The 19,133-nt window shown below is 37.9% G+C and overlaps 1 protein-coding gene across 1 annotated transcript in view; it reads right to left on the bottom strand.

Annotated features, from left to right (window-relative positions):
* The window catches only part of LOC150106355 (serine/threonine-protein kinase 10-like), a 413,234-nt gene that overhangs the window by 174,495 nt on the left and 219,606 nt on the right, over positions 1-19,133 (bottom strand). The window contains exon 13 of the mRNA XM_090393096.1: positions 4,061-4,251. Within this exon, the coding sequence (XP_090249222.1) occupies positions 4,061-4,251 (191 nt within the window). The remainder of the gene's footprint in view (positions 1-4,060; positions 4,252-19,133) is intronic.

The raw sequence follows: 19,133 nt of genomic DNA, 5'->3' as shown, positions 1-19,133 counted from the left end.
ACCATCTTCCTGTACTTCCTTCAATTCTAACTGCTGACTTACAACTCAAATAAAGATGAAGTATTGCTTGATATAATTTCCTATTGACACCATATAACTGTAGCGTATTGAATAGCTTCTCTCTTGGCACCTTGTCACATGCCTTTTCCACATCGACAAAACTTAAATACAATCTTGGTTATATTCCCATGTTTCTCAACAATTTGTCTTAAAGTGAAGATCTTATCCTGACAGCCTCTATTTGGCCTGAATCCAGCTTGTTCTTCACCAAGTTTTTCTTCTACAATTCTTCTCAACCGTTTCTCAAGTACACGTGCATAAATCTTGCCAGGAACACTCAGTAGGGAAATGCCTCTGTAATTCTCACATTCAGTTTCATTTCCCTTTTTATATATGGTACTATGAGAGCTCTACTCCAATCATAAGGAATTCATCCCTCTGTCCAGGCCTTCTGAACTATGCACTGTAAGACTTTTATACCACCATACTTCAGCATTTCTGGTCAAATATCATCTACTCCTGCTGCCTTTCTACATTTCAAGCCTTTGATGGCTTTTTCTACTTCTAGTATGGATATGTATTCCTGATTGTATGCCTGTTGAGTGTTTTTTACCACTGTGCTATCACTGCTTGTTTCATTTAGCAATTTTTCGAAGTAATTACTCCATACTTCAAGGATATCTTTTTCTCCCATTTTCATGTCACATTTATCATCTCTAACTCCTTGTACAGCACTCTTTCCTCCATTTCTAAGCTTCTTCAACAACCTCCAGAATATTTTGCCACCTTCTTGATATTTATTTTCTATGTTCTTGCCAAAGTCCTCCCATGACTTTTGTTTAGCTAGTTTTACACAGTATTAAGTTTTCTTACATTTGTCTCTGTATTCTCTAAGAGCACAAGCTGACTTATTTGCCAGGAACTTTTGATATGCTTTCTTCTTTTCCTACATTGCCTCTTTAACTTCCTGTGTCCACCACGGAGTTTTGATTTTTCTATCCTTGCAGACAACCTCACCACATGCCTCTCTTGCTGAATCAATCAGGGTTTTCTTCAAGGCTTGCCACTGAATCTCCAAGGTTTGGTTCCTGTTCTGAAACTCTTTCATTTTTTCTTCAATAATCTTTATGTATTTTAGTCTATAGTTAACATCTGAGAGTTGCTCAGTTTTATTTGCTTTAAAACCTTCTTAGATGTTATTCTTTTCAATATGAAATTCAGTTTTATCCTGCTCAAGACTAAAAAGTGATCACTTCCAATTTTAAATCCTTTGTACACTTTAGTGTCCTGCACCAGGGAGAAAACATCGCTATCAACAATAACATAGTCACTGAGACTTTTCTTATTCCTTGCCTCTTCTCTCCATGTGAATTTGTGCTCATTTTTATGTTGGAACATGGTGTTAGTAATAACCAGTCCATGTCCTGAGCAGAAATCCATCAAATCCATCAATCCATTATTATTAGATTTGAAATCCGTCAAAGCTAATAATAATGGCAAATACCTGTTGCCATTAATAATAATGGCAACAGGTATTTGCCATTATTATTAGCTTTGCTCTTTTCTCCAAATTTTTCCAAAATATTTTTGATTGTCTGACAATCATTTCCTATTCTTATATTTAGATCCCCAACAAGGACCAACTTTTTCTTTTTCATTGTGTCAGTTGCTTTCTCTAAAGCCTCAAAAAATTCCTCCTCTACTACCTTAGTAGAGGAGGAATTTTTTGTAGTTGAGTAGCACCTTCTGTGGGACCATAGGCACAAATAAGTCTCATTGTCCAGTTCCCCATTCTGAAATTTGCCCACATCACTCTACTTGAGATTGCCTGGCATTCAAGATTAGCCTCATATTTTGTGTTGAATACTATGGCTACTCCTTCTTTTCCTTGATTGTCATTGCCTGAATATAGCATTTTGTATTTATTGCTCAGAAAGATCTCACCAGTTTTTGTCTTTTTTTGTTTCAGTCACCCCTACTTGTCTAATTCCTCAGCTAGTTCCATTTCTTTGCCATTCAGGCTTCTTATGTTGATAGTACCGATCTTTAACTCTGGTGATGTTGAGTTGGGGTGTGCTTTCAGATTTGTTCCAGTAGCTGACTTTTAGCTGTTCGTCCTGGTTCCCTGGCAAAAACAACGGGGGGCCTTGTGTAACCGGGTAGTGCCCTAGCTGGCATGAAATTTTGTCATGTTGTACCATCATTTTGTATATTGGCCAATAAGAATACAATTTGGTCGGGTAAATCCCAAATTGCCAGCCAATCCTCGTTTGTTCAGTATCCAGGTAGATACCCAACAGGGTGCACCACGAGAAGGTGAGAATTGGACATTAGGTCAGAAGCCCTGGTCAGTTCTCCGCATTGCTTTACAGGCTATGTGGAGGTCTCCTCTCAGTTATACAGCTTTGACCCTTAAGCACCCCTTCTGTTTACATTATATTTAAAAATTTTAATAATCTTTGATGAAATTTTTTTTTCCCAGCAAATTTATACATTTCAGAGTTTTTATTCTGGCTTCTCCTGCTAATTTGCCATTTTTTATTTTAATTATTTCATTTTTATTATATCATTTAAATCATTTTGCAAGTTTTTGGTGTGTTTTTTTATTTTATTATGTTAGTATTATCTGTCCAAAGATTTGTAAAGTATAAGAATTATTTTAAATCTATTTCTCAATTTATATTTGCAATTTCTTTTATATCTGCATTCATATGCTTTAGTATTTTACAGGTACTTGGTCTTATTTTGTATATATCATTTTCTGTCTCTCTTTTGGCTATTGCTCGCTTCTGTTAATATTCAAATTTCATCTTTTTTTTTTTTTTTTAATACTTAATAATCTTTTAAAGGCCATCTTTTTATTTCAATTATTGTTTCATTTCATTATCCCATATACACTGCTTGGAAAGAAGTCAAACAGATACCATAGTGTCCACCTTAATAAGATGTAGGACCCCCTTTTTGTTGCAGTGACTGCAGCAATTCTATGGGGTATGCTTGTGGAAAGAATTAACAGCCCCACCGCCCAAAAAAAAACAACATTTTACTTCCACTTTTCACATTTCTGGCTCAATTCAAGTTTAAATTATGTGTACCACTACTTCCATGCATCAAAATCTGTTATTCTCACAGGCATCAACAACCGCTGCTCACCTCAGTATCCAGACTTCATTTTGCAATTTCTTCCATAAAAAGAGCACTACAAGTGCATTTATCAGATCTAATACTCCATGCTAGATTCCTTAAGAATCCCTAGTTTATAATTTTCCCTAGTTCAAACTTTTATTTCCATGCATTGTTTTCATTTGCTGACTTTATCACTCTCCCAATTCCAATAGCCACATGATCACTCTGATGATTTACCTGAAGGCTGATTTCCTACACCAATTACTAGAACATGAGATCCTCTTCCTAGGAATCTTTGATGTTCATAATTGATGGCAGCTGTACTTCTCAGACTTCACATATAATCAGGTTTCTTCATCAATACTGGAATCCAAAGCTATGAACTTTTGTCCATATGCTTCCTCTACATTAACGATCTTCTCATTGTCTACAAATCTTATCTACTATAGTTCTTTTGACAAAAGCCCACTAGATTCCTTTCTTGATTCAACTAGCAATATAGAAAATATAAGAAATCAGAAAAGTCTCCCTGACTATGTTATTGTTGACAGTAACATCTTTACACTCATTCAGGACACCAAGTGTACACAGGGGATCTAAAATAGGAAGCAATCATTATTTAGTTTTGAGCAGGATAAAATAAAAGTTGCTTGCATTCAAACAGGTCTCTTCTGCAACCTCAGGATATAGTCATCTCTATAGTGAACTTGATATGATGCAGCTTACTATCCTAGAACAACTTACCATAAAGATCCAGCAAAACAGCATTGGAGTTAAAGGAAATTCATTGTAGCAGACCTTTGTCTATAACAAACTATTCCTTTGTCCGTACGAGGTTGCTATAGTGAAAGCACATTATATCAAACATGCAAATAAAATACATCTAATTAGAATAATTAAGAATAAGATAGAGAATATGTTACAAAATTAGTACCGAAGAAAATGGTCAGCCTTGACATTTCTTTCTTCATCTCCATATATAACTTTACTAGTAGTTGTCGTTACTACTACTCCATCAATCACAAACTTTCTTGTCCTTTTTAATGTCTTCTGTCTTACCATGCTGGTACTACTATGAATTCCATTTGCTCTTCTTGTAACACTTGAAGAAGGAAGTAATTTTTCCTGAAAGAATTATTATTAAACATTAACTAATTGAGTGGGATGGGGGGGGGGGGGAATAATACAACAACTTTCAAATTGAGGTAACTAAACAGTAGCTCTTCTGAGACTTAAGAAATTAACAATCCTGATGACAGCTTTATTACTTATTAATATGTGGTATTTTGTCATATATATATATATCAACAGGAATAAAATATAATGCAGTAGCTTTTTTTTTTTTATAGTGGGGTTCTCCCATTCCTCGACCACTTTTTAAGAACTGGTTGAGTCTTTTTAATGAGGGATTAAGTACTATATCCTATGACTGTAGACAGGGTGTGTTCACAGGCCAGTTTGCCTGTTTGTGGGATGAAAACCCCCAGATAAAATGTGTGTGGGGGGGGGGGGGAGAACCCTGCTGTCCACGCCCAAGACCGGCTAACTTGGCTATGGCTGAGGAAGATCCTTAAGCTCCTCACGTCGTCGATGGGAATCAAACCTAGGACACTCCTTCCCGAGGTATATGGTTGTGAAGCACACAGCCACTAGGCTAACCGCAAGGACTAGCTAAAACTATATATCAAATGACTAAAGAACTGAGGGCCGCATGTATTCTCAATGCATATTTTGGGGTGAAAAGATTGGCGGCAGTTTACTGAATTGGTGGAACCGTGCTCCAGGAAATTGATGAGGCACGAGATTTAGGAGTGTTGGTGGATAAGGAATTGAAATTTAGGGGACACATTGCAAAAGTGGCCAAATCAGCTCATCAAATCACTTGGTTGCTGAAGAATACGTTGACAAGCAGAGACAAGTAGGTTATTGTTCCTCTGTATCGAGCCTTGATAAGACCCCATCTCGACTACTGTGCTCAGATTTGGTCACCTAGGTTTCTTCTTGATGGGGAGGAGGTGGAGAGGATCCAGAGGTGAGTGACCAAGATGATAGCAGGTCTGTGGAATGAACCGTATGAGAACAGGTTGAGGATTTGTGGGTTGCAAAAATTGGTTGATAGGCGGAGGAGGGGAGATATGATTGAGACATGCAAATTACTGAAGGGTTTCTATAAAATTAATTCAGAAGATATTTTTGAGAACAGGGCTGGTTGTGGGAGGACTAGGGGACATCCATGAAAACTGGGCAAAAGTGTGGTTAGTAAAGGTGTTAGAGCTGGGTTCTTTACTTTTAGAGTAGTGAATGAGTGGAATGCGCTCCCTGAGTCTGTGGTGGATGCTGTGACAGTGAATGAGTTTAAGGCGAGGTATGATAGATACTGTATGAATGTCGAATAGTTGTGATGAATATGATTTGGGGCCTCCCTCGATGAGTCCAATGACTCCCTGGAGTTGCCTGTAATAATAGTAATAGTAATAATAATATGAATAAGTAGCCATATGATGACCAATTATACATATGTTTTGTGATAGCATATGATTCCTTATGGTACTTGAAGAAAAAGAATAATAACTGTAAATAACTGATGATGTCACCTTTCATGCCTGAAAGGAATGAAATGTATGACAATAATTATCTGGGTAAATATATATATATATATATATATATATATATATATATATATATATATATATACAGCATTAAACAGTCTTTGGGGAGGGGATATTACTTTATATATATATATATATATAAAAACACACACACAAAAAAGGTAAGTTCTAGCAGAAATGAAATGTCAATCTTTGAAATACAAAGGCAATAATTTTTCTTGAAGTTCACTGAGTGTATGACGAATTTCAGTTGTCTTCCTTCATCTTCTTTCTAAATTATATTTAGTTCTGTGGTTATATATATGTTTCTCCAATCTGTCCATGGCATGATATGAAAGGCATCATTTATTATAATGTATAAATTTCACAAAAGCCTTATGTTCTTTCATCCATACAGTTTCCTCCCTTTCCAAGAAAGGAAATTTAAAAGTGTAGATATTATGCAGGAAACTAATTTAGACAAGTGTATGAATTGCTTGAACTTTACTTCCAGATGATATTTCTTAAATATACTATTAATCTTATATGAAGTATAACTATATGAGAATGATAAGACTAATAGTCTTGTAGAATGATTGTTTATAAAATCTTATCATCAATCCATTGCGACTGTTTTCCTTTATTTTTATTATTATTTTTTTTTTAATTAGGCCTGTACTTTTATTTATTATGTTTTAATGTCTTAAACTGGTTTGCTGTTTTACAGCAAAATGATAATAATAACCTACTGCTCTACCAGACTAAATTAGCTCTACTTGAAAAAAAGGGCTAAACAAATTTCTATCATCACTGATGAGATTTTAATCTAGGCCTGTTTACTAAGCAAATTGCAAAATAATTCAACCATGGAGACATTGTTTTTATGTAATAAAATTTCTACAAATCTCAGTCTTTTTGAAGGACAGTTTCATGCAACAGAAGTAGACTAACAGACATTCTGTTGATGAGAATTCAGATGACATCTTGTTTTGGAACAGGGTGATGATAGTGGTGGCAGCTTCTGGAACACTTATAGAGACTTGGGGAAGTAAAAAAAAAAAAAGCAACTTCCCTATACTGGATGATGCTTTTTTTTGTTTTTTTTTGTTTTTCAAGTCTCTACAATGATAAAGGTATTGATTAAGGTTGATGCATCAGCTATCGCCTTTTATTCCCTTATAGGGAGTAGGCAAGGCCTATCTAGCTTTTGGAGACTGAGTGGGCAGTTCAATCCCCACCGGACGCCAATCAAAGATAGCTGGCCGATGTCTGTCACTAATTATAGGTGGCCACTGATGAAGAGACTGGCAAACAAGTGCTGCCATCTCTTGGTACCTAACCTTAACAGGATATGTTACTCTCCGAAATAATGTGGGCTACGGTCGATTTTCTTGAGCTTACAGGACGAAAAACCTGAGATTCCAGGTGAAAAAAAACCCACTTGCCCATGCCAGAGATCGACTAACTCAGGAACCAGTCGAAGATAGACTTAGAAAATGTTCCGCCAGTCTGTGACTAGACTTGAACCTGTCCAACTTCGTGCAACCAAGCGCAGAGGACGCAAGCACCACTTCCACTGAGCTACACAGGTTGATGCATTAAAAATACAAATGTTAAATGAATATAATATTATTATTATTATTATTCAGGCCTCCATGCAGGCAAAAGACTCATCGTGGGAGTCAAGACTCATCTAAGAAACACAAGTCTATCAAGACTCGTCGAGGGAGGTCCCTCCTAGGAAACATGAAATCTATCATACCACTCCTTAAATGTATTGACCATTCTCGCTCCCACCACCCCATTGCCTGATGGAGTGGTGGGAGCGAGATTAGTGGTGACTAACTTCCAGGGATGGCCCCTTGTCATGACTGCTTCCTGCTGTTCAGCCGAGCGAAAGAACTCCCCGGTGTCAACCCTGTAACCACCTCTAACAGTTTAAAAGTCTCAATCATATCACCTCTCCATCCTCTTCTATCCACCAAACTCTGCAGTCCACACTTCCTCAGCTGATCCTTATAACTAACATTGTACAGCCCAGAAACCATCTTTGTTATCCACCTCTGTACCCTTTCCACAGTTAATTTATCCCCTTCAAATCCTGGGAACCAGATCTGAAAACAATAGCATAAGTGTGGTCTGATCAGAGTCTTATACAACGGGATGATAACCCTTTTATCTCTGCAGGTCAGTGTCCTTCTCATTATTGCAGCAATCCTCTGTGTTACCTTCACTACCTTTGCAATATGTCCCCTAAATTTCAGGTTTCTATCAATCATCAACCCCAGATCTCTTGTCTCCCCTACTTCCTCCAGTTTAACTCCTCCCATAGAGTATGCAGCGTCCCATCGATGTGTCCCAAACCTCAAGACCTTACATTTTGCTGCATTGAACTGACACCCCCATTCATTTGCCCATTTATCTAGCTTATTCAAATCCTCTTGCAGGGGGCTACCACATCTGCACTATTACTAATAACCCTTCCCAGCCTCGCATCATCCGCAAACAACTGAATATCCCATTGCAATCCACGGACGATGTCATTGATATAAAGGTTAAACAATATAGTCCCAGTACTGAGCCCTGTGGAACACCACTTGTAACCTTCTGCCTCTTTGATATTGCTCCACCATACACAACTCTCTGATACCTATCGGACAGCCAATCCTGAATCCAGTTGACCAATCTGACATCCAGATCCATTTGCTGCAACTTGAATATCAGCTTATCATGTGGCACCCTGTCAAATGCCTTTGCTAGTCTAGGAAAATGGCAGTATATGCCCTTCCCTCATCTAATGCTCTTGTAACTTTATCATAAAAGGCTAGCATATTGCTAAAACAAGAGTGCCCCTTCACAAATCCATGTTGACTCTCACAGATAACATTACCCTCATCTGTCCAATGTGTATACGGTCCCACACTACTTTCTCCAAAGTCTTATTAACTACTGATGACACACAAACTGGCCTATAATTAGACACTTCCAGTCTGCTACTGCCCCTATTCAATGGCACTATCTTACCTTCCTTCCATTCCATGAGCACCTTTCCCTCAGCCAGACTTTCATTGAAAAGCCAGGTCAAAGGCACTGTCAGTTCCCTAGCACATTCTCTCAAAACTCGTGGTGAAATACCATCCAGTCCCACAGCTTTACTGACATCCAGAGTAACCAGTATTTGGAACATACTCTCCTCCTGCACCCTCTAAACCGTGAACCTGCCCTATCCCTCTTGTATTCAATTTGACTCCTCCAGGATGAAATACTCCAATAAAGTGTTCATTGAACAATTCCACTATGTCCTCTGCATCAGTCACTCTATTCCCATTTTTATCCCACAATGTAATTCTTCCACAGTCATTTCTCCTCCTACTGGCCACATAGCTAAAAAATTTTCCTTGGGTCTAAGGGCCAATCTTTTCTCATATTCCAGTTTCGCCTTGCTTACCATATTAGTCACTCTCCTGGCTTGTGTCTTATATTCTTCATGCATCTTCTCTTCACCTGTCTCCTTATATCTCTTCCATAGTCTTTTTTCACATGCAGTTCCTGTTTAATATTGTTTGTCATCCACTTTACTCCAAATTGTGTCCTCTTCTTCACTTGTGGAATACAGCTTTCCATTGCTGCTAACAAATATTCCTTCACAATTTCCCAAGCACTAATGATATCCCGGCCTTCCAATTTCTCCTTCCACGAAACTTCTCCAAGTTGACGTCTAAGACTATTATAATCACCTGCTTTATAATTCCACATACGTTCCCGTCTCTTTGATACTCCTGCATGTCTATTAATTTTCCAAGTCAAAACCACATGGCGACTCTCTCCAACTGGTGGGAGAAATGTCATCTCAGTTATTATCAACTCTTCTGATGCTACAACCAAATCCAAAACTCTTGAACCACTTGTTCCCTCTGTTACATGCTGCCTAAGACATTTTTCCCTCAAGAATTCTAGAAATTCCATTCCCTTGTTGCTACATGCATCTTCCTCTCCCCAATTTATACTACTGTAGTTAAAATCTCCCATAACAATCATTCTTCTTGCACTTGCCACGTTCAACTGTCTCAACATCTCCTGGTCCCCACCCTCTGTGCTCCTTGGTCTGTAGCAACACCCCACTAAATATCCTGTCTTGCCCACCTCCACCTCACACCATATGCTTTCAAAATCATTAGTGTCAGAGCCTTCCAAAGCCTCCACTCTTAGAGGACATAGGTCGTCACTTATCATAAGCAGTACTCAACCACCATGCTTTTCCTTCCTATCCTGCCAAAAAATACTGTACCCAGCAACTTCTATTCCTGTTATTATATCCTCTTCTGTCAACCATGTCTCGGTGATCCCAATGATCTTAGGCCAGGCTGATGCTATCAGTGCCACCAATTCCTCTCCCTTATTCCGAATACTTCTGGCATTAGTATAAAGCATAAAAATGCCATTGTTTCTATACCCAGCATTATCCCCTCTACACTCCACTGGGCTGAGCATTACCTGATGTCATCCCCCTTCTCCCAAGTACCCATTCCCACAAGAGGCCACCCCTGCTACCATCCACAATGGGACACACCGACTCATTCAGAACAGCAATGCCTTCAGATGCCTATGTCCTTCCTCATTCAAATGCAAGCAGTCTCTCACATACAATTCCTCTCTGTTCTCAAATGCACTCCAAGCATCCACATATTCCAATCCTCTCTTCTGACACATTCTCACTATTATGCCATTCAATATTACTGTTCTTCTGCTCAGCTCGTCACTATCATACCTAGGCAACACACACATACTATCTTTCCTCTCTGTGTCTTCTTTCGTATACCCTCAAGCAAGAATCTCATATTTCTCGCTGCCCTACTTACATTACCACTCAAGTCATTTGTTCCTACCATCACAATCATCTCTTCCACCTCTCTTAATTGCCATAGCCACAGTTTCTATCGTTCCTCCTGGCAAACACCTCACGCATCCTATCTTGAACACCACAGATCATTGAGTCCCCATACATTACACCTTTTACCACTCTATTCCTCGATTGCTCACATGCATCCCTCACTCTCTCTCTCTCCTGTAACACTTTCTCTCTGTGCTCCCCTACTTACCTGCCTTCCTGACCACTCTATCTCTAGTCCCTGTGCTCCCTTGCATTCCTCTCATTCCCTCTCTCCTGCTGTTTCCATTCTTTCCTCTTCTATCATTCCTATATCTGATGCTCATTCCCTCTCTTCCATTTATCCTATTCTCACCTCTTCTATCATTCATATAACTCTCTCTTTCATTCCCTCTCTTATACTGTTCCTATTCTCTCTTCTTCTACCATTCCCATAACTCTCTCTCATTCCCTCTCCTCTACTATTGTCAACTGTTATAACTTGAAATTCCTCTATACAGAAGTTGGCTAGGAAAGTGAGGAACCAAATAACATTACTTCACAGCAATTCTTTCAAATTGAGAGAGAATATTAAGGAATCTTGCAAAGCTGGATTCTTGCAAATGCAAATCTTCATTAGCTAATTTTCTATGCAATCTCACAGATATGAAAGTGGCTATCCATAACCAAAATGTTTCAATATCTGATTCTTCCTTTGATGTGTTAAGATTAGCTTAACAATAGCCAAGTTTTCTTGGACCAGTCTATCTTTCAAGATGAAAAGTATGCCACAACAACCATATGAGGCTAGCTAATTGCCTTTGGCTGAAAAGTCCTTATAAAGGAAAGGACTTTAATTCATCTGAACCCTTCTTTGCATTCTGAATGGAATTTTAACCCAGGTTTTTGACAAACTAAATCACACTGTCATTAGCAAATAGGAGATACATACATTTAAAAACATAATTTCTTAACATATTATTTTCACTGATGTTATATTATTACTGTCTATTTTAGTTGTGTCTATTATGTTGCATACGGTATGCTCACTTCATTATTACTAACAGTTCCCAACAATTTTTATTATAGTCTTAAATTTTTTAAATGGTTTTAAATTTTTAAATTCACAACACAATACAATAAAAAGAAAATAACATATTTATCTACTTAGTTGTTGATATTTTGCTGATTTTATACCAGCATCTTCTGAGCATGAGCAGTGCCATGGTACACAAACAGCAACAATTAGTATTTTTGTTTTTAAATGATCCAATAGATGAGAGGCTGAAAGACCTATAAGCACATCAGTGCCACGTGTGGGATGTAGGTGAAGATTGAAATAGATGTTTATTGACATTTTTCTTGAAGAGTTGCATGTTTAGTTGTTTGGGAATACTTCATGAGAAAGACTGTTCTGGAGGAGGGAGGTAGATGCTTGCAGTTGTATTGAAAAGGAATGCTGGGTAATTGCTGCTCTTGTACTAACAGGTACAACAGAAATCAAAGGAATGATAGTTGCCAATTTGGCAGAGCAGTGACCACTGAAATACATGTTGAATACACACAGTGCTGAATACTACATCTGTGAGACAGATGTTGATGTGAGTCTGTAAGAGAGGGATCATCTATGAGCCAAACTACTCTCCTCTGGACAGTATCAAGGATTTCTAGGTAGGTTTTAGATGCTAAGCTAAGGTAAGAGCAGATTTGGGATTTGTTGTAGAGTTATAGCTGGATGGCTACTAATTTTCTGACATCATTTTTTTTTTTTTTTTTTGCAAAAGAGAATGCCTAGTTTTTTGGATACTGAGGAAGCTACTCATGTGATTTGATTATACCAAGAATGGAAGGAGGTAAATGTTAGTCCAAGCAGAGATATCTGGTCCCGTCTGGTGATTTCTGTACTACTCAGGGTAAGTGTAGGGGAGCTGAAATTCCTTTCGTGAGAGAAAAGGAAAGACTGCATTTTGGAGGCAATGAAGGTGTCCAAGATTATCCTTTCCCCATTTCAGGATGACATGCAGATTAATGTTTGATGTGCTTGTTGTAGATGAAGTGTGAGATGTCTGAGCACTGCATGGTTTATCAAACGAGGAGGATGAATGGAGAGTACTGTCATCAGCAGAGCTGTGAATAGAATGAGTGGTGATTGAGAGTAGGTCTGATTAAGTGATTGGCCTCTAAGTAATGGAGAAGTTGACATTTGATGACGCTCTCCATTGTTTTGCAGAGGACTGAGATGATAGCAACTGGTCAGCAGTTTGACAATAGACTTCTATCTCTCTTCTTTGTTTTTTGGAATAGGCTAAATATATGATTGCTTCCAGGCAGTAGATTAAGTACCATCTAACTATAAAAGATTGTAGAGGCAATACAAAACATGCGTTGGTTTTGAAGCACAATCATTGAGTACCACTGAAGAGATGTCCTGATGGGTCTTAGTATCCAAGTTATTTTCTGATGGCTTTTTGCTGAAAAGCTACAGGAGACATATGCTCAGATTTCAGTATGGTAGGAGGCGATTTGCCTTGGTCATCTGTGCAGAAGTTGGAGGTAGTGATGCTGGAGGTCAGCTTTATCTTTGGGTGCTGTAGCAGTGATGCCATTAGAATGAGAGACGCAGAAACGAAGGTGAGCAGAGTCAGATCTGATAGCCTTAGCAAGGGACCAGAAGGCACAGCATCAATTGGACAGGAGACAAGTTTTCTTCTATTGGCTATTATGAAATCAGATTTTGATCTGCTGATGACTGTTTTGCATTTGTTGCATGCCTCAGCAGTTAACGGTGGAACAGTTTAAAATTGTAATGGGAACACAAAGAGCAAAAGTCCTAAGTGGCCACCATCTATTGTTGGATAAAGTGATTTATAAGTATTAATTTGATCTTAAAATGAATCCCCTCAGATTTTGGTAAATTGATACAGTCATATTTAATTATATGAAGGGCCAAAGGCTTCAATTCGGCGACCTAAACTTATTTAAGTTAAGTGATATTACATCCCATATTGTTTCATAGCCGAATAAGAAACTCAAAGAGTTTCATGCCGAATATAATAAATATATAAAGTTCAGTGAGTCCAAGCATAAGCAAATACCTGGATAGTGTTACAACTGATCCTTTAGGGAGTGCAACACTGAGGCAACTCATGGTAAGGGTGGAGCAAGCTCCGATCACTATTCTTGATATTTCCCCATAATGTGAAACCCAGCTCCTAGGAGCTGTATTACTGTTCTACATTATGAGTGAGAGAAGGTCACTACCCAGACCGGTTTCAACCTTTATTAAGGTCTCATCAGTGAGTAGGTAGACCTAGAAATACCAAGTTTGTAGCAAACAGAACTTACATATACCCTACTATGAGAATTGCCAAGAAGGTGTCCTAATAAATTATTACTTATATGAAGAGCCAAAGGCTTCAATTTGGCGACCCTTCTTGGCAATTCTCAATTCTCCTTCCTGGCCAAAATGGTGATAATAACCAATGGTTATTATCACCATTAAAACACCCAGAATATATGGTGCTCCTAAAATACACAAACAAGGTGCACCTTTGCATCCTATTGTAGATAGCATAAACAGTCCTACACATAAACTAGCTAAACATTTAGCCAAATTACTAACCACTTGCACAAACAATTCTCCCTCTTTTGTTAAAAATTCTACCCACCTAAAAAGTATTTTAGAAAACCACACCCTAAATAGTTCAGACCTAATGGTGTCTTTTGATATCACCTCATTATTCACTAATGTACCACTGATTGAAACACTTAACTTACTAAATTCACAATTTCCCCCAGATATATTTCAGCTATTTAAATTCACAGTGCAGGCAGGTTATTTTACATGGAAAGGGAAAATATACAAACAATTAGATGGGACAGCTATGGGTTCTCCCCCCTTTCTCCCCCCTCAGCCAACTTCTACATAGAACATCTGGAAAAAATAGCTATCAACACAGCCACTCTCAAACCTATTCTCTGGCTATGCTATGTTGATGATGTGTTTGCTATTTGGCCACATGGCCCAGACACATTGAATACATTTTTAGTGCATCTAAATAGCCAGCACCCTAAAATCCACTTTACAATGGAACTAGAAGCCAATGACTGCCTGCCCGCCCTTCCTGGACACACTGATCACACGTCTTACAGAAGGTTCCTTATCATTTTCATACACATACAGGGAGATATTTACACAAACAATCACACCATCACCCTTCTCAACAATATGGTATCTTAAAAACACTAACCCATAGAGCTAGAGCAATCTGTTCCAATGATATTGCTCTCACTGCTGAACTTTCTCACCTACATCACACCTTCTTAACCAATGGTTATAATCCCCATAAGATAGATAACATACTAAATGCTACCCAGAAATCCCCTCTATCTACCACAAAGACTACAACAAAACTATCACCATTCCATACATTAAAGGCACATCTGAAAAGATACCTAGGGTGCTTAATAAACACCAACTACACACAGTATTCAAACCTTATGTAAAATTAGCAACTCTCATCCGTTCACCTAAGGACAAATGCACTCCTTTATCACATCCAGGAGTCTATGAAGTGCCCTGTTCTTGCCATCAAGCCTACTATGGACAGACAGGAAGAACTGTCGACATCCCCCTCAGTGAACACAAAAAATATATCCCACACTTTCACTATGGCAAGTCAGGTCTGGCAGACCATGCTTTGGATACTCCTGCACACAGGATCAATTGGAAAGAAACAAAAGTAATGCACAGAAGCTTCTACAAGTCAGAGAGGTTGTTCCTGGAATCAACAGAAGCCTTAAAACATACTCCAAACCTTAACAAGTATGGGTGTATAAATCTACCAAAGATTTGGGAGACAGTCATCCTAAGACCAAATTAATATTTATTACTTTTATTTTATTTTATTTTTTAAAACTTTCTACGACTATCATTTGGACTACTATTTCAAAACTTTGAATTTTTATTTTTTTATTTTTTATTTTTTTAAACCTAGATGGTGCCATATTAGGACTTCAGTCTTGTGTCGCACACTGCAATTACTTATACTAGCCCCACTGTTACACCGGATTATGGTTGTCTTGCTTTTGTAACAAACTTTGTGTTGTGTGCTCTGAAGGTGCTGGATATAATACCAGCGAAATATTAGCTTCTAAGTTAATAGTTATTTTCTTATCCATCTGTGTTCATATCATACCGTGAAATCTATTACAACATGTCTGACGAACACATAAGCCTATCCATGAGTATTATTTCAATTCCCAACTCCTATACTACCTAGAAGGCACCCACCTAATAAACAACTGCAAGTACAGATTCCATCACTGCCGATCAACAGGAGATCTGCTCATATATGTTGCCCATCTCTGGACAAATGTCATAGAGACGTTTGGTGAATCTCAAGTGGTTGCACTTGATATCTCCAAAGCTTTTGACCAGGTCTAGCACAAAGGCTTACTAAGCAAACTCCCATCGTTGGATCTGTCTCAGGACTTCTGTAGTTGGAATGCCAACTTTCTGTCTGGACATACACTATATGTGATGGTGGTGAATGGTTCCTTATCCTCTCACCAACTAATGTCGGGGTTCCACAAGGGTCTGTCCTCTCACCAACCATCTTCCTGCTATATTAATGATCTACTTCATTTGACCTCCACCCAATACACAGTTGTGCAGATGACAGCACATGCACTCCTCCCTTTCAATTGATAAACCTTACTCTACACAACACACCTCAACCTACAGAACAATACCACCACAGCCCTCAATTCTGATCTCCAAGCCATCCTTCAATGGGGTTCAGATAACCTCATCAATTTCAATGCTAATAAAACCCAGTTCTGTCTTATTTCTCACAAAATAGCCATTTACTCCAAGTAATACTTTTGACAACACCCAAATTTTCAGATAAGATGCGATTTCTCTTCTTGGAATTACCCTGGCATAAATACATCACAACCACTGCATCCTCAGCTTCTAAAAAACTAGGATTTCTCTTTCACTCAAGACATTCACCTCTGAACAGCTGTTAACCTTATACAAATAACAAATCCACCCAGCTATTGAATATTGCACTCACGTAGTGGGGCCCCCTAAAAGCTCCCTCAAAATGTTTGACTCAATACAGAGGGGAGCAATTAAACTTATTAATGACCCATCTCTTACCAACTCGCTCCTCCCACTTTTGCACAGATGTTTGGTTTCTACAACATGGGTATTCTGTAAATATTTCCATGGAAAATGTTCATCTGAAATATCATCAATCATTCCCCCACACAGTACTAAGCTCGTTGGGACATGTACAGCTGCTGCTCAACATCCTTTCACAGTGCACCATGAAGTCAACAAACTTCTTTTCCTCCTCCTTCATTCCTGATATTGCTGTATTGTGGAAGAGTTTTCCCCCTGATGTGTTTTCCAAGCCACATGCACCCAACATAAAATAAAAAAAAAAGAAACCATTGATTAGAACATTAGTAAAAAGAGCAGTTATGTCAAAGCTGACTAATACATCTTCAGTGTGTATTTTTGTGAAGGAGGAGGCCATAGGCAGGCCATAAATTCTGGGAGTGCAGGCATAATGTGGTAATAGATTTTTAATTGTTTCCTCTGGCTACATGATCTCCGACTTAATTCTGTTGTTTTCTTTTTGATGAGATTTGTAGGATTACAGTTAACCAAATCGGTATGTGTTGTGATCAGATATCAATTGGCTCATTTTTTCAAGGTATGCTGTCTGATCAAGAACAGCAGCATTGCCTTTGTCTGTCTTGGATATTTCTTACAGATTTAAGGGTTAATTTATAGCTTTCATTAAACTCCAACTTAGTTTTTTATTAGAATTTAGTATGTTGGATGTTTTTTCCATCTGTACATTATACTAGCTATATTGGAGGGGAGAGATTTAAGATCTCTTACACTGTGGTATATGAAGTCTAGTTTGTTTACTGACCTCGGTTCAATAGTGTAGTTTAAACCTTTTTTTGTAGAAGCAAGAGTTCTCAAATGGTTCACATCCAGCCACAACCATTGTTAAGGCTGTGGCTGGATGTGTTGATAACTTGGCAGTGGTGGTCAGTTGCACCTTACTTTGCTTGCTACAAAATTAATAATGGAAAAAACTCACGTACAAAGATTATTTAATAGTATAATTTTCGCCTGTGTGTCACAGGCGAAAATTATACTATTAAATAATCTTTGTACGCGAGTTTTTTCCGTTATTAATTTTGTAGCGATATGTCTACTCATATCGCTACAATATCTATGTATACCTCTTTTAAAACTTACTTTGCTTGTTTGTGATTGGCTGCTCTTCTGGGCATGGCATCCAGATTGTCTGTTTGCTTTTTTGTTGTTTCAGTAGACAGAGTGTATTGAAGAGTACACAAACTTTCCTAGTATTTGTATTTCATCTGAGAATGCAATAGAACAAAAAGTGGTTGAACAAGAAAGCATTATTATGGTACAGGCATTATAGTACAAGCATGATCCTCGCATAAATACATGTGCCTTCCATGTATCTTGATGTTCTATGAATGGAAGTACATACAGAATGTTACATGCATATTTCTATCCATGCCATGCATTTATAGCATAAGAATCGCAAGAGAGAGTGTAGCTTCTGGAGTTTATAAGATCTTTTTTGTATAAAAGACTTCTTCATATGACCAGGAATGGTAACAGAGCTGTTTGGCTTGTGAATTTAAAAAAAAAAAAAACTGGCAGTGAAGTTTTGAATGTACCCATCTGGTTGTATTAATTCAAAATTTTCCACTTATGTTCAAAAGGTTTCTGAAAAATACCATCTATGTTTTCAATGTACAGTACAGTACATCTTGTCTGTTTGCCTATGTTTAATCCATTTTCAATTGTTATGGCTGTCCTGTATAAAGAATGCAAATCCAAAAATCATATGGAACAATGACTATCATGTTTTAGCTGTTGTCAGGTGCTCTGGTTTTTGCATTCATCCCTGCAGACAGGGGGTGAAAATTCTGAATATTTTTTACGTATTGTTTATGTTAGTATGTTTATTAGTTTTGTTTTCATAACACGCATTGTCTGCACTTGCGATGTGCCTGTTATGGAAATTGTTTTGTCAAAAGTGACATGTAAAGCAGTTAAAAAGTTTATATACTTACCGGATTTAAATAGTTGTATTACTTTAAAAATTTTTATAGTAGTTTAAAATATTAAGTTTTGTGTTTTATGAAGACATTCTCTTGTCGCTAACGGAAACAACCGTGTCAGCCATTATACAGTATTTAGTTTCTCGCTTGCCAATTTCAAGGAGTGTGCATGCTTGCCGAGAAGTTTGATGTGTGATTGACAGCTGACAAGGAAAGCATTCGGTATCTGAGTAACAGAAATAAACAAGAGAGTGTTCGGAAAGAAATTAGAACATAGGCCAGCAGATATTTAGATTCAGAGGAACTTGAGTTTTTTTTTTTTTTTTTTGTGGCAGTTGGAGGAAAATTAATAGTATATTCCGAAAAAGGAATCGTGGAACTATTAAGTTTAAAGTGGAATACTTATTGATAAATAAAAGGGA

Source organism: Typopeltis vanoorti, chromosome 5 (genome assembly GCF_054136105.1).
Source record: "Typopeltis vanoorti isolate ZY-2024b chromosome 5, IOZ_Tvanoo_1.0, whole genome shotgun sequence".
Classification (NCBI taxonomy): Eukaryota; Metazoa; Arthropoda; class Arachnida; order Uropygi; family Thelyphonidae; genus Typopeltis; species Typopeltis vanoorti.
Note: the sequence above shows the minus strand (reverse complement) of the source record. Positions and strands in the feature narration are given on the sequence as shown.